At 38.2% G+C, this 16,380-nt stretch overlaps 1 protein-coding gene across 1 annotated transcript in view; it reads left to right on the top strand.

Moving 5' to 3' along the window:
* Positions 1-16,380, top strand: part of NWD2 (NACHT and WD repeat domain containing 2) — a 156,810-nt gene that overhangs the window by 122,494 nt on the left and 17,936 nt on the right. Inside the window, exon 3 of the mRNA XM_054998218.1 lies at positions 5,330-5,446. Within this exon, the coding sequence (XP_054854193.1) occupies positions 5,330-5,446 (117 nt within the window). The remainder of the gene's footprint in view (positions 1-5,329; positions 5,447-16,380) is intronic.

Genomic DNA, 16,380 nt, shown 5'->3' with positions numbered 1-16,380 from the left:
AAGAAAGGGGGGAGGAAATATGGTGGATTTTGGAACTGCGTAGTTCACTATCTATTGCCATCTGCTGGACTAAAAAATGGTAGTCATGAATCAGCCTCAAGAAGAAATTATACAGAGGATCTCTTCCGCCCTCACAAAGAAACTGAAAAGTTTGCTAAGCAAAGTAAAACAAGATTATGGAAGTATTTTGGCCAACCTCGGTCAAGGGGAGAAATATATGCCAAAACTAAGTTCACAAGACAATGAACCAGCACTGTTATCTCAACAACCTGATCAGGTCATGGAAGGAGTTCCTGAAGATCTTGATTATGGATTTGAACTACTTTCCGGACTGTCCAAAACAAATCAAGCATCTCAAAGAACCAATCAAGTCATCCAAGAACTCAAAAAACAGTGGGAGAATACTACTGATGTGGGAAAGGAAACTGAATTTCGATATTCATTACAAGCAGACTTGGAATTAAGAAAAAAACAATTCAGGCTTCCGTGAAGACTCTGCGAAGATCCATGGTGATTTCGACCCAGGAGGTCCCCCCCCCCCGCCCCAGGATTACAGACGTAAAGGAGATGCTTAAGGAGGCATACATTCTCTTAAACGCCATTAGGGCTGATTATCTTGCAAAATTGACATCAATGTATTTGATATATAATAAGCAAAGTATGCTACGTAGTAAAATCTAAGAAGATTTGGTATTTGTGACAAAATAAAAATTAGTTTAAGAGGTAAACAAATTAATCAAATTAGAAATTTATGAGGCTAATAGTTTCTTAGAATGAGTAAATGTTGGAACTAATAGTAACTTTTTATTATATTATGTGCAAAATGGTCATCAATTGCCTCATATTTAATAACTAAAAATATATATTAAAATAGCAATTTATGATATTAAAAGTTTCCAGAATGAGTAAATGCTGGAATTAAATATAGGGACTCTTCCCTTTAGGTAAATGTAAAATTTAAAAGAATTTTTTTGTTTATTTCCTCTCCCTATTGGAATATCATTTCTCTTTTGCTGAAATATGTTTCTTAGTAGTTTTTATTATTTTGTATACTAATGGATTAACATATTAAATAAATAATAGCTAATTCTTTTACTGAAGATTAGTTTGCTAATTGTAGATAAATAACCATAAAAATGAATTAACTCATTGTTGACAGAGGTAAAAATTTTTATTGTTTTTTATTTTTCTTAGTTGTCTATAAATTTGATTACTTATATACTTGCCTAGAGTAATTGTTAAGTTTTGCTTTGTGTTGAACTAATATGAATCTAATGTTGATAAATACTATATAGATGCTTATAGCTTCATTCATGCAGGATCCTTAACAATAGATGGAAGTATAATCTGTATTGCTGTGGTCTATCAGCTTGGAAGGGGTGTGAAAGAATGAAAAATAGTTCATATATTTTACTCATATTTTGTAGGTACTGCAATGTATTGTTATTATTATTCAATGTATTTACAGCATATATAATCTGTTAGATTTATTTAATAGCTTTCTGTATAAGGTTCTAAGCGCTATCAATTGTTTCTTTCTATTTCTTAAATAAAATCTATAAAATAAAGAAAGAAAATACAGAATCCAAAGAAGTCAAGAACTACAGACCTATTTCATTGTTAAATGTTGACTATAAAATACTTGCTATAATATTAGCAGCTAGGTTAAAAAGATATTGAATCAAATCATTCATCAAGATCAGACGGGTTTTCTACCAAGAAGACAGTTGAGAAACAATGTCAGAATAGTATTAAACATTTTAGAGTACTACAAAGCACATCCAGAAAAACAAATGGCTTTAATATTTTTGGATGTGGAGAAAGCCTTCAACAATGTTAATTGGTGGTTTATGGTAGAACCACTAAAGGAGATGAAATGTGGAGTAAAATCTACAAACATGATCCAAACGATATATACTGAACAAAGGGCGAAAATAAACGTGAATGGGGATCTAACAGAATCTATTAAAATTGGAAAAGGAACAAGGCAGGGATGTCCCCTATTGCTTCTTTTATTTATTTTGTCATTTGAAGTGTTAAATAATGAAATTAGAAATGATAAAGAAATAAAAGGAACAAAAATAAAAGGAGAATACAAATTACAAGCATTTGCTCATGACTTGGTATGTATTCTGGAAGAACCAATAGAATCTGTTGATCCTTTGATGGCAAAACTAAGAAGATTTGGTGAAATGGCAGGAATGAAGGTTAATTATATAACTAACAGAGTCACCTCATTGATGGAAGATAATTATCAAAAATTATTGAAAGAAGTCATGGAGGATTTAAAAAAATGGAAAGACGCGCATATATCTCTTTTGGGTCGAATAGCTACAATCAAAATGAACATATTGCCAAGATATATGTTCTTATTCCAGACCATTCCAATTATACGAAACCAAGCATATTTTCAAGAACTAAATAAAATAACTTCAAAATTCATATGGCAAGGCAAAAGACCTAGAATAAGATTTAAAGCACTACCAAATCTTAAGAAGAAAGCAGGTTGTGCCTTGCCAGACTGGGAAATGTATTATAATGCTTGCGTGTTGGTATGGATAAAATAATGGATTCTAATACAAAACACAAGACTTTTAAAGTTAGAAGGGCAAGACTACATGGTAAAGTGGAACCAAAACTTGGGGTATAGTATAGATCTAGAACAATGGCTACAGATATGGAAGACAAATATTAAAATAACAAAATCAGCCACATTAAAAGAAAACATTTTGTTCTTATATAATACTGATATATAGTTAGGCCCGGTTAGTCCAGTAGCTAAGACTGGGCTGGGTCTTTTCTTACTCTGCCCTTCTAAAACCTATCCGCTGTACACAAATACATATTTTGGGCTGGGCTTTGCTCTAAAGAAAAGTGTGCTCCAAATCTACTTCTTTAATCCTCTCAGGGCTCAACCCCATAACCCACCAAAGTACCATACCTAAATATAGCACAGGATGAGTACTTGTATTGCAGATACCATCATTACAAATGGAAAATGAGGTAAAGAAAAGCTGTCTCCCATATGGGAATCATAGAATCATAGGGCTGGAAAGTACCTCCAGGGTCATCTAGTCCAACCCCCTGAACAGTGCAGGAAATTCACAACTACCTCCACCCCCAGTGACCCCTACTCCATGCCCAGAAGATAGCAAAACATTCTCTTTTGGATTCTCTTTATTCAAGGCCACAACTAAAACTGACACTTGGTACAACAGCAATCTTCTAATTCAGGGAGCAATACTCACTTCAATCACAAGCTGCCAATTCATAAGTAATCAGATCTCTCCCAATTCATCAATAAGGTCCCCCATTTATAACCAACCCAGTCCTATTTCCATATTTACATTAAACTAATTCACAATTAAATATTTAGAATAGCCAAGTAAGCAAGCCAATTTCAGAAGCCTAGTAATTCCAAACCCCCTAATATTTACTATGAGTTCAGGATGCAGGTTCTCTGGGCTACCTTGATGCTATATATACTCAACATCTTCTCAAAAAATGAAACCACCATAAACACACTTCATTCTGTTTTCTACTGTATTTGCTACCCCTCTCAATTTAGTATCATCTACAGATTTAATAGGCATTCCCTCTTTCATCCAAATTATTTATAAAAATGTGGAACAGAACAGAACAGGTCCCAGGACCGGTCCCTGAGGCACTCCACTTGTAACTATTCTCCAGGCTCAAACCACTGGAGGACACCTCCGAACCAACTGAGGAAAAAAGAGGCAAACCTCTCAGAGGGAACAAAACAGTACACTTAACATCAATTTAACAAACAATTTTAACAAGATTATGCATGGGATAGAGAAGGTAGAGAAGGAAGTATTTTTCTCCCTTTCTCACAATATAAGAAGTCGTGGGCACTCAATTAAATGGCTGAGCAGTCAGGTTAGAACAGATAAAAGGATGTACTACTTCACCCAAAGGGTGATTAACACATGGAATTCACTGCCTCAGGAGGTGGTGGCAGCTTCAAGCATAGACAGCTTCAAGAAAGGATTGGATGAACATATGGAGCAGAGGTCCATCAGTGGCTATTAGCCACAAGGTTTAGATGGAACTGTCTAGGGCAGTGATGCTCTGTATTCTTGGTGTTTTTTGGGGGGGGTAATCAGTGGGAGGGCTTCTAGTGTCCCTTCCCCACTGGTAGACCTCCTGATGACACCTGGTTTTTGGCCACTGTGTGACACAGAGTGTTGGACTGCATGGGCCATTGGCCGGATCCAACATGGCTTCTTTTATGTTCTTATGTTCTTAACCTCTGTTGATGGAGTGGCTGAGCTTCAGGCTGAGATGGGAAAGCTAAGGAACTTGAGAGGAGCACAGCCCAGTAAAAAACTAGGATGGAAGTATCTGGGTTCTTTTAAAGTGAAACATATGATCAATTACGTCACTGTTGAACTGGAATTGCCAAAATATTTGACGTGTGTGCACCCAGTTTTCCATTTCAGCCTCCTCAAGAAGGACCCTGGACCTGACCAGTGGCACCCGGACCCCATAGCCTATAGCCCCATAGCCCCATAGACTATATAGACAAACATCCCCATCAAGAGGTCGAGCTCATTTTGGACTCTAAGTAGAAGAGGGGGGTGCTGTATTATCTAATTCAATGGAAACATTTTTCAAAAAGCCAAGCTGAATGGGTTAAGTCTACTGATGTGAGAGCCCAGAAGTTGGTTCAGGCTTTCCATAGAAAATACTCGGAGAAACTGGGAGGGGGCTGATCTTTGGGGGGGGGGGACAAGATGTCAGGTGCTCAAGATCGCCTGTCATACCCCTGCAGCTGAAGCTGATGCTGTTGTAGTGATTCTGTCACGGGGGTGGGAAACTGAGAACGGGAAGTGGTTGTTGATTCCTGCTGTAATCTCTCTCCCTAGTCTGGGAACCTGCCTAACCTTGAGAAGTCTATGAGTCCCACAGCCTGTTTTCCTGCTTGCAGAGTTGAGGACTGTCAGAAGGCGGGTGGGGTGGAAATTAGGAGTAGTCGTGGGGAACCTTTATCTGCTTTAGGCTTGTCTGTAGCTGCCATTCCTAGCAAGGATGGTGTAAGAGCATGAAAGTGGCATCTTATCAGTAAAGAACTTGAACTCCTGAAGTGAAGTCTTTTGAGAGGTGCCAGGCATCCTTACATCTAGAATGTTATGAAGATCACTGAAGACTCATTGGCATAATACTATAGAATCACAGTAGTCCATATACATAGAAATCTTGTGTGTCTCTGGAACAGATGTGTTAAGATTACTTTTTCATTGTTGTAGATATATTAGAATGTTAAATTATGAGGAACATTAACAAGTGCTGTATATTGGATTTTCAGGTCATCGACCTGTATTGGGGAGTGGAGCCAAAAGAATGGGACTGCCCAGAACTCCAGAAAACACGCATGAAGCTCTTAGAAGATTGCTTGAAAACATCTGCAGGTCCATGTTTTGTTGTGGGTATAAAAATAATGCTTTTCCTAATTAGCTTAGAATTGACAGTGTAGTCCTTTCTCCTGGACATAGTTTTTTTTTTTTAAAGAAAGTCATTGTTGTGGCCCTGTTTCTGCAAGACATTGCTTGGTATTTTATATAGCATATTAGCTACCCTTGGAAAAACTCTTGTCTTCCTGTTACCTTCATATTGGGAAAGTAAGGGGGTGAGAGATCATGTCTTGCTAAAGACTACTAGTAAACTCATGACTGCAGTAAGATTTGAATGATGGCAAAGGCAAAAACCGAGAAAAGCAGATTTCTACCTCCTTTTTTGCTGTGCACTGTGTCCCTCCCTTCTTTTGCCCAGGTGACATTTGAACCTCTGACTTACTGGCACATGATCTATTCTTTTAGCCATCACAGTATACCAACTGTGCCCAGAGTGTATTCTAAGGCTGCATTTAAAAGGTCAACACATACATGCAGAATCAGGATGGTCCTAAGCAGTATTATACTCTTCTAAGTCCATTGAAGAAGGGTGTAACTTTGCTTAGGATTTCACTGTAAGTAGCTCAGTCATCATGTGCTCCTGCTTGGCATGCTGAAGGTGGCATCCCTGTCCTGTTCATTTAAAAGAAATGTTTCCTTACCTTATCGAAACGAAGAAGAAAAAGAAGGCTGTGCCTTCTGCATCCTCAAGCAAAGACGAGGGTTACAACAGGCCTGAGCTCTTTCAGTCCTTTCGATCTTACAGGCAGAGACACCAAGGACATTAGAACTGGACAACAATTCAATTACCAGTCTAGATTCCAATGCAGACAATTTCTGAACCCCAAATCATGAAATCCAGGGGCCAAGGGAAAACTGTCAGCTGCATAATAGTAAAGAATCCAGTAGCACCTTTAAGTCTAACCAACTGTATCAGATCCATGCATCTGACAAAGAGAACTGTGATTGTTGTGAATTTTCCGGGCTGTATAGCCGTGGTCTTGGCATTGTAGTTCCTGACGTTTCACCAGCAGCTGTGGATGGCATCTTCAGAGGTGTAGCACCAAAAGACAGAGATCTCTCAGTGTCACAGTGTGGAAAAGATGTTGGCAGGTAATTTATATCTACTCAGGAAAGTGGGTTTGGGCTGAGTCATCCTGTAGGAGTTTCCCAGGGTGTGGAATGCTAATGGAGGGAGGCTTCACTGTATCCTGAGGAGGTTCTTTTGCATATGGATTGGTGCTTGATGTGCTAATCTTCTCTGCAGGGCTATTGTCGGGTATAGGGTGTTTTGTTAGCCTGGTGTTTTTCAGGACTGGAAACCATGCTCTATTCATTCTTAAAGTCTCTTCTTTCCTGTTGAAATTGTGCTTATGCTTATGAATTTCAATGGCTTCCCTGTGCAGTCTGACAAAGTAGTTGGAAGTGTTGTCAAGTATTTTAGTGTCCTGGAATAGGATACTGTGTCCTGTTTGAGTTAGGCTATGTTCAGCCACTGCTGATTTTTCAGGATGGCCAAGTCTCCAGTGTCTTTCATGTTCTTTTATTCTTGTCTGGATGCTACGCTTTGTGGTCCAGATGTAAACTTGTCCACAGCTGCAGAGTATACGGTATACTCCTGCAGAGGTGAGGGGGTCTCTACTGTCTTTTGCTGAACGTAGCATCTGTTGTATTTTTCTGGTGGGTCTGAATACTGTTTGTAAGCTGTACTTTTTCATAAGCTTTCCTTTTTTTTTTAATTTAAAAGTTTTTATTGGATGAGGCAATATACAATAATTGATTAATACATTAATCTCATCCTAATTAACCCTTCAACTTAGATATATACCCCACCCCCTCCCCTCCCCCTTTTCTTTGTTGACTTCTAACAACACTCGAACCCCCTGTTTATTCATAGATATTATTATTACATTGTATTGCTATTACTCTTACCCTGATAAAGATCTTAATATATTTTTCTTTCGCTAAAGTCTTTTTATATAAAATTTAAAATCCCTCCAAAGACCACAGTTGTCCTTTAACATCGCATTTCTTTTCTAAATATTTCTTAAGCTTCTTCCAATCTTCCAAAAAAGTATCTGGATCTTGCTCATTCAAATTTCTCGTTATTTTATCCATTTCGGCCATGTACAACAGTTTCCTTGTCCATTCTTCAACATTTGGTATTTCTTCTTTTTTCCAGTATTGAGCATATAAAATTCTTGCTGCCACTAACATATAATATAACAATGTCTTATCATTTCTATTGACCTCTTCTAAGTGTAAAGATAGTAATAGCATTTCAGGATTTTTAGCAACATTATATTGTAATATCAAAGACATTTCAGCACATATTTTAGACCAGAAGCCTCTAGCCTTTTGGCAAGTCCACCACACATGAAATAGAGAACCTTCATGCTCCTTACATTTCCAGCATTTGTTTGATAACTGTTTGTTAGCTATGGCTAATTTTTTCGGTGTTAAAAACCATCTATACATCATTTTATATCCATTCTCTTTAATGCTGGTACAAGTTGATATTTTTAAGGTATTTTTCCATAATTGTTCCCATGCTTCCATGGCTATTTCCTTGTTACCATTTATAGCCCACTTTACCATTTGAACCTTAACTGTTTCATCTGCTGTGAACCACTTCAATAACAATTTATACATTTTGGATATTACCTTAGTATTATCTCCCAATAATATCTCTTCCAAATCTGAATTTTTGGTTCTAAAACCTACCTTCCTTTGATCTGAGTCAAATAAGTCTTTTATTTGTCTATATATTTGTCCAACCATATTTGAATGGCAAATCCTCATGTCACTTAAGTTTCAACTCGTCATTTTCTAATATTGTTAATTCTTTGAGGGTAAGCCATTCTTTCCCCTGATATTCCAAGTTTGGGTTGACTACTTCAGCTGGTATAATCCAAAGTGGTTTCTTTTCTTCTATAGATTTCTTATATTTGAGCCAGGTTAACAGTAAATTTCTTCTTAGGTAGTGGTGCTGAAACATTGCATCCATTTTGTACTTTTCATACCACATGTACGCATGCCATCTAAATATTTTGTTATAGTCTTCTAGTGTTAGTAACTTATGATTGGTCAAAGTCACCCATTCTCTAATCCACACCAAACATATCGCTTCATGATAGAGCCTTAGATCAGGTAACTGCATTCCTCCTCTTCCTTTAGCATCACAAAGAACTTTCATCTTTACTCTTGGCTTCTTTCCTGCCCAGACAAACTCAGATATTTTCCTCTGCCATTTTTCAAACTGCTTTTTATCTTTCACTATTGGTATTGTTTGCATTAAAAACATCATTCTAGGCAACACATTCATTTTGATTGTAGCAATTTGACCTAACCACGACAAATTTAATTTATTCCATTTTATCATATCTCTTTCAATTTGAGTCCAGAGCTTTTCGTAGTTATTCTTGAATAAGTCTATATTCTTAGCTGTCAACTCTATCCCCAAATATTTAGTTCTGTGTACCACTTCGCAATTTGTTAATTCACTCAGTTCCTGCTGCTTCTTTTTGGTCATGTTTTTTGTTATTATTTTTGACTTCTTTTTATTTATATAAAAGCCTGCCAAATCTCCAAACTCTTTTATGTTATCCAGCAATCTTGGCAGGGTTTGTAAAGGATCTTCCACTATAAACATCACATCATCTGCAAATGCTCTCAATTTGTAGGGAGATCCTTTTATTTTTAATCCTTTTATATTATCATTTTCTCTGATCCTCCTCAATAGAACTTCCAAGACCATCACAAACAAAAGCGGCGATAGTGGACATCCTTGTCTAGTTCCTTTCCTTATTTCAAACTTCTCTGTTAGGTCATCGTTGACACAAATTGTCGCTCTTTGTAGTTTATAAATTGTTTTGACTGCTTCTATAAATTCATTACCTAAATCCATCTTTTCCACAGTCGCAAACATAAAGTCCCAGTTCAAATTGTCAAAGGCCTTCTCTGCATCCGCAAAGAAAAGGCCAACTTCTTTATCAGGTCGTTTGTCATAATATTCAATGGCATCTATCACCACTCTCAGGTTATCTTTTAGTTGTCTATTTGGTAGAAATCCAGCCTGATCTTCTTCTATAAAGTCCATTAACCATATTTTGAGTCTATCTGCTAGTATTCTTGCCATTATCTTGTAATCGTTGTTTATAAGCGATATAGGTCTATAATTTTTTACATCTGTCAAATCTTGACTTTCTTTTGGGATCAGAGCAATACTTGCTTCATTCCACATATCTGGGAGGCCTTTTCCTTGAAGCATATCATTCATTATGTTTTTTAAAGTTGTTACTAGGTCCTCCTTCATTACTTTATAGAATTTAGCTGTGATCCCATCAGGTCCTGGTGCTTTCCCAATCTTAGCTGCATCAATTGCTTGTATAATTTCTTCTTCTGTAATTGGAGCGTTCAGTCTCTGCTTCATCTTTTCTTGTATCCTTGGTAGGTGGGTATTCTTTAAATATCCATCTATCTCTTGTGCACTTACTGATTTCTTTTGGAATAGCTTAGCGTAGTATTTAAAAAATGAACGCTTGATTGAATGATGAACTTTCAACTCTTTGCCATCTTCTATTTTTCTATTGATAATTTTCTTTTCCTTCCTTTTTTTCAATTGCCAGGCTAGATACTTTCCTGGTTTATTTGCTCCTTCAAATGACTTCTGCTTTAATGTCTTTAACTTCCATTCTAGCTCTTTATTACTAATGGCTGTTATTTGATCTTGTAATATTTTGATTTCCTGTATAATCGATTTTTTCCCTGGTCTTTTCCTTAATTGTTGTTCTTTTTCATATATTTTTGTTGTATTTCTTACCATTTCTCCTGTTTTCTTTTCTTGTCCTTGCTGTTTAATAGAGTTAGGTTTCCTCTTGTTACAGCCTTATAAGTATCCCATACCATCTGTATTGAGACTTCATTATTGTTGTTTGTTAAAAAGACTTGTTTGGTTTCTTCTTTAAAATACTTCAGATTTTCTAGATTTTGTAATAAGACCTCATTTATTCTCCATCTAAATTTTTTTTTACCCATTGTCCATTTCCATAACATTGGATTATGGTCTGCACTCACCCTTGGTAAAATTTCCACTTTTTTAGTCATTAAAGTCAATTCCTTTGTCGCCCAAATCATATCAGTACGTGAAAATGATAAATGCCTTGCGGAGTAGTAAGTAAATTCTGCATTTTTCGGGTTTTCTTTTCTCCATACATCTTCTAAATATTCTTGTTGAACTAATTCAAAAAAAGTTTTCGGTAACTTCCCTGATTTTTTGATAATTGCTTTTGATTTTTTGTCTAGTTGTAAGTCCACCACACTATTAAAATCTCCAGCCAATATCATCTGATCAAACGCATCCTGATCTAATTTGTTCAATAACTCCTTGACAAATTGGTCTTTTGCTCCATTTGGCGCATATAGGGCTATTATCAAAATTTTCCTTGCATTTACGTTTATTTCCACAGCCACGTCTCTTCCATCATTATTCTGAAAAATTAACTTTGATTCTACAGTTTCATTTATATAAATCACTACTCCTTTCTTCTTTTGCTTGGACGATGATATATATTCTTTTCCCAGTTGCTTATTTTTTGAATATTTTACATCTTTATCTTTGATATGTGTCTCTTGTAAGCATATTACATTAGGAATTTTGCTTTCTTAACCAATGAAAAATTGTTTTTCTTTTTTGGGGTGAGTTTAGACCATTCACATTCCAAGATATTAATTTGTACTCCATGTTATTACATTTTTAATAGTCCAGGAAAGTCCTCCGCGTGTTCCTGTAAAAATCTTTCCATCTGCTCCTTGGTTTTGATAACATTTCTCAAAGCTTTGTAGTTGAAGCTTAATCCTTCTGGAATTTCCCATCTATATCTGATGTCTTTATCTCTTAGTTTCTGGGTCAGTTCTCTATATTTTTTCCTCTCTTGGAGAATCCATTTTGGTACTTCTTTCATAATCTTGATTCTACTCCCTTCCTTTATTAATGGTTTTTCAAAGTGTCTTTTAAGAATCTCTTCCTTCATTCTCTTTGTCACTAGTTGCACAATAATATCTCTTGGTAACTTCCTCTGCTGTGCAAAAGCCGAATTGATTCTATATGCCAGGTCCATATTTGCTGTTATTTCACCCTTCTCTTTCCCTAGAAATTCTGCCAATATCTCTGTCATCTGCTCTTGTGTGGTTTGTGTCTCAGATTCCTGGATACTGTGAAATCTTAACTGCCTTTCTGTTGCCTTGCACTCCATCACTGCCACTCGTCTGAATCACTTAATTTTCATGTTCCATTTCCATTTTTATATCGTTTGTCTTTTGCTCTACTTGTTCCACTTTTTTAGTTGTTACTTGCAAATCCTCCTTTACTCCATCTAGATTCTTTGCCAAGGCAGCTACATTGGCTTGAATAGCGTCTCTCATCTCTTTAAAATCCTTTGCCAGCATTTCTTGCACCTTCTGTATCAATTCTTTATGATTCTCCGCCACTTTTTTCTCCAGTCCTTCGATCGCTGCCTCTACTGAAGTTTGCCATTCCTTGTCTGCTCCTCTTTTTCCTGCCATCGTGGGACGCGGTTTTGAGCCTCCCCACGTGTCTGCCCTTTTTCTTAACTCCGTGTTGAATTGTTAAAGCTTACCTTCTCTTAGTGCTCTTTCCAAAATATAAAAGTGTAAATAATTGTAAAAAAAGTCCTTTTAAAATCCAAAATGTCGGGTGTTTTTTCTCTATGGTTATTTTACAGCGTCTCTATGGCTTCTGGCTTAACTTCGTACCTTACTTAAAATGGCGCACTTCCTGTTTCTGTTGTTTTCGTGGCCCCTCCAGTAGTGGACTTGTTTTGCTTCTGAGTGCAACCTTTCGCGTCGCTCCTTTTCCCTTTCAATTTACTGTCCTTGCTAGGAATCTAGTTGTCTGCTCCGCTGTTAACTTCCCTTCTCGCGATGTTTCTCTAGTCCCCCTCCGCTTTCTCACGCTGGTTATTTCAATTCTAACCACAGTAAGTATAAACAAAATTTCTTTTCATATTTTTAGTCCTTATTTACTTCTCCAGCATCTCCAATTTTAACTCAGTCTTGTTGCTGGGCACTTATTGTTTTATATTCTGTCCATTAATTTATTTTCCCTTGGTCTTTTTGCTGCCGTTCTGTTTTTTTAAAAGTCCGATAATGATCTTTACCTTTGCCGATTCTGCGGGCTGTCTGTGTTGTTTCCTTTGCCAATTCTGTGGTAAAAGTTGTTGCTGAAGCTTGGTTATGGGGATCTTATGCCAATTTAATGACTCCTGAGGCACTGCATAAATAGTAGCTCGCCCTTCTCCGAGGGGACCTCAAGGTGATGGTGGGAGTCCTTGATTCAGAACCCCCTCCTTCACCGAGATCTCGCTCTCTCAGGAGTGCATAGCATTCAAGCCCCACTTCTCCCTGAAGTTGGGGTGGAAACGGGTGTTAGAGCGCCCCGCTTTCCAGTAAAAACAGTGGCTCGGACAGCCCAGGTTGTAGGCTACGTCAGATCTCCATTAATCCAAACCGGAAGTCAGTCTACTTTTTCATAAGCTTTCCCATCTGATCAGTGATTCCTTTGATATATGGCAAAAACACTGTTTTTGCCATTTGTGGGAGACTGTTTTTCCTTAGTTGTTTGATTTATCCTTGGTTTACTCGCTCTTCTGATTTCATTTCTGGAGTAGCCATTTGCTTGAAGTGTGTGGTTTAGATGATTAATTTCCTTGTTGAGAAAGTGCAGTTCACATATCCGTCTTGCACGGTCTACTAATGTTTTTATTATGCCTCTTTTCTGTCGAGGGTGGTGATTGGAGTTTTTGTGTAAGTACCGATCCGTGTGAGTTGGTTTCCTGTAGACCTTGTGACCTAACTGAAAGTTTGCTTTGCAGATGACCAAGGTATCTAGAAATGGAAGTTTACCCTCAGTTTCTTTCTCCATGGTGAATTGTATGTTCAGGTGGATATTGTTGAGGTGGTTTAAAAACTCCATCAATTCTTCCTCACCATGGCTCCAAATGATAAAGGTATTGTCCACGAACTGGAACCAGACTGTAGGTTAGTTAGTACATTAGTTAGCCTGGTGATTTTGCAGGTTGGAGCTTGGCCATCCTGAAAAATCAGCAGTGGCTGAATATAGCCTAACTCAAACAGGACACAGTATCCTATTCCAGGACACTAAAATACTTGACAACACTTCCAACTACTTTGTCAGACTGCACAGGGAAGCCATTGAAATTCATAAGCGTAAACACAGTTTCAACAGGAAAGAAGAGACTTTAGGAATGAATAGAGCATCGTTTCCAGTCCTGAAAAACACCAGGCTAACAAAACACCCTATACCCGACAATAGCCCTGCAGAGAAGATTAGCACATCAAGCACCAATCCATATGCAAAAGAACCTCCTCAGGATACAGTGAAGCCTCCCTCCATTAGCATTCCACACCCTGGGAAACTCTTACAGGATCACTCAGCTCAACCCCACCCCTCCTGAGTAGATATAAATGACCTGCCAACATCTTTTCCACACTGTGACACTGAGAGATCTCTGTCTTTTGGTGCTACACCTCTGAAGATGCCATCCACAGCTGCTGGTGAAACGTCAGGAACTACAATGCCAAGACCACGGCTATACAGCCCATAAAATCCAGCCGTGAAAGCCTTCGACAATATAAAGAGAACTGTGCTTCTTGAAAGTTTATGCTACAATAAAGTTGGTTAGTCTTAAAGGTGCTACTGGACTCTACTATTTTGCAACTACAGATTAACACAGCTAACTCCTCTGGATCTATGTCAGCTGCATGACTCCAGGATTTATTTATTTATTTATTTATTATTTAGATTTTTATTCTGCCCTCCCCACACAGGCAGGCTCAGAGCGGATTACATTCAGTAAAAATGTTACATTAAAATGCACACTTTAAAACAGTTTAAAACCACAATACAATATATAAATATTTAAAAGAATACAAAAATAGCGGCAGTCAACCAGTTAGGAAGATGACTTTCCCTCTTCACGGATCAATGGAAAAGGACCACCATAGATTGTTGGGTTCTATCAATCTGGACGATATCTCAGTCAGGGCACCAGACAAGGACACGCGCAACCAACAGACCAAATGAGTAACTCATCTGCTCCAAGCACACAGCTTCCTGATAAATACACAAAAAATGTCATTTGCTCCCAACACAAATCCTACACCATCTGGGACCCAGGATAGACACGTGCCAGGTGAGAGTTTATTTACCATCAGGGAAACAGAAAAAGATCAAGAAACTGATAATGAAGCTACTACATAAAAAGTAAGCAGACATGATGCTTCTAGCCCAACTACTAGGGCTTCCCATAGCCACAATAGACTAGTGACTTGGGCCAGGTTCCACATTGAGAACTTTACACGGGCATCTGGCTCCCTTTCAAAAATGCATAAGGGAGAGACGTCACACATACATTCCTCTGACTTTGACCTTAAAAGAATCTCTAATGTGGTGTCTATCAGCAGCCAGCCTGACACAAGGAGTTGCCTTCTGTCAGCCTCTCTTCATCATAGTAACCACGGATGCCAGCTCAAGCGGCTGGCACTGCAGAAAAACACCTGCCAGGCCTAAAAGCCCAACATTTTCAGGGTGTGTTGAACACTCAAGCAAACTGACTAAGCAGATAGGATGTGGACCAAGCGGAGTGGGCATTGGACAACCAGGTCTTCAGGAGCATCGCCAAATGGTTTGGGTTCCCTATAATGGACTTCTGTGCTTCCATCAAGAACAGAAAGGTCCAGAGGTTCCTGTGCAGATTTGATGAGGAGGAAGCAGAGGGAACAGATGCTCTGCAACACATCTGGCCCCAGGGACTGCTGTATGCCTTTCCTTTGCTACCAGTCCTCAGCAGAGTGCTGGCGAAGATACGCAGAGAACAGGCAAATGTCATCCTTCCTGATAGCCCCACACTGGCCACAGAGACCTTAGTTTCCCAAACTGATACAGATGTCAATTGTGACCCCAATAGAAATTTCCTGTCAGACACGATCTATTGAGCCAGGGCCTGTTGTTTCATCCAGACCCATTTTGGTTGAAGCTGAAGGCATAGAGACTGATGGTTGTTGTGGATTTTTCGGGCTGTATAGCCGTGGTCTTGGCATTGTAGTTCCTGATGTCTCGCCAGCAGCTGTGGCTGGCATCTTCACAACAACCACAGCTGCTAGCGAAACGTAAGTGCGTTACTGACCAGGGCATTAATCTATTATACCCCTCTAGGAGGGATAATATCATTGCCTTTTTACACGCAGGATGGGAAAAGGGGCTCAGGCTTAACACTTTTTAGAGGCAGGTGGCAACTATTGCTGCAATCCTTAGCAACAGGTGTCTGGAAAATATAGTATCTGACAAACATATAGAGAGGTGCCTAAACAGAACGGCATAAATATCCTCTGTCCTACCCAGATTCCTGGCCTGGAGCCTATCCAAGGTTTTGCAGGCTCTCTTTTCTTTTCCAGATTCGATTGGAAAAAGAATTTCATTTCTCTTTGTAAAAATTCCAAATTTTCCTGATCCTGGAGGAGATCCTCATTTAGTCTCCATCTAAATTTTTTCCTTCCCATTGTGGCTTCCCACATTATTGGGCTATGATCTGAACTTATTCTCGGTAACAACTCAGTTCTCTTTGTCAACAAAGTAACTTCCTTTGTTGCCCATGTCATATCAATTCTAGAGAGAGATTGATGTCTAGCCGAATAATATGTAAAGTCTTTAACATCTGGATTGTATTTTCTCCATACATCCTCTAGGTTCTCTTGCTTTATCAGGTCAAAAAAAGTTTTTTGTAGCTTCCCTGTTTTACTCTGTTTTATCTTTGTTTGTTTATCCATCTCTGGATTAACAACACCATTAAAGTCCCCTACCATTATAAATTGTTCAAACACATATTGATCCAATTCTTGTGTTATCTTTTGGAAATATTCATCTTTT

Source organism: Eublepharis macularius, chromosome 14 (genome assembly GCF_028583425.1).
Source record: "Eublepharis macularius isolate TG4126 chromosome 14, MPM_Emac_v1.0, whole genome shotgun sequence".
In the NCBI taxonomy this organism is placed as follows: Eukaryota; Metazoa; Chordata; class Lepidosauria; order Squamata; family Eublepharidae; genus Eublepharis; species Eublepharis macularius.
This window is presented reverse-complemented; position numbering and strand designations above follow the sequence as displayed.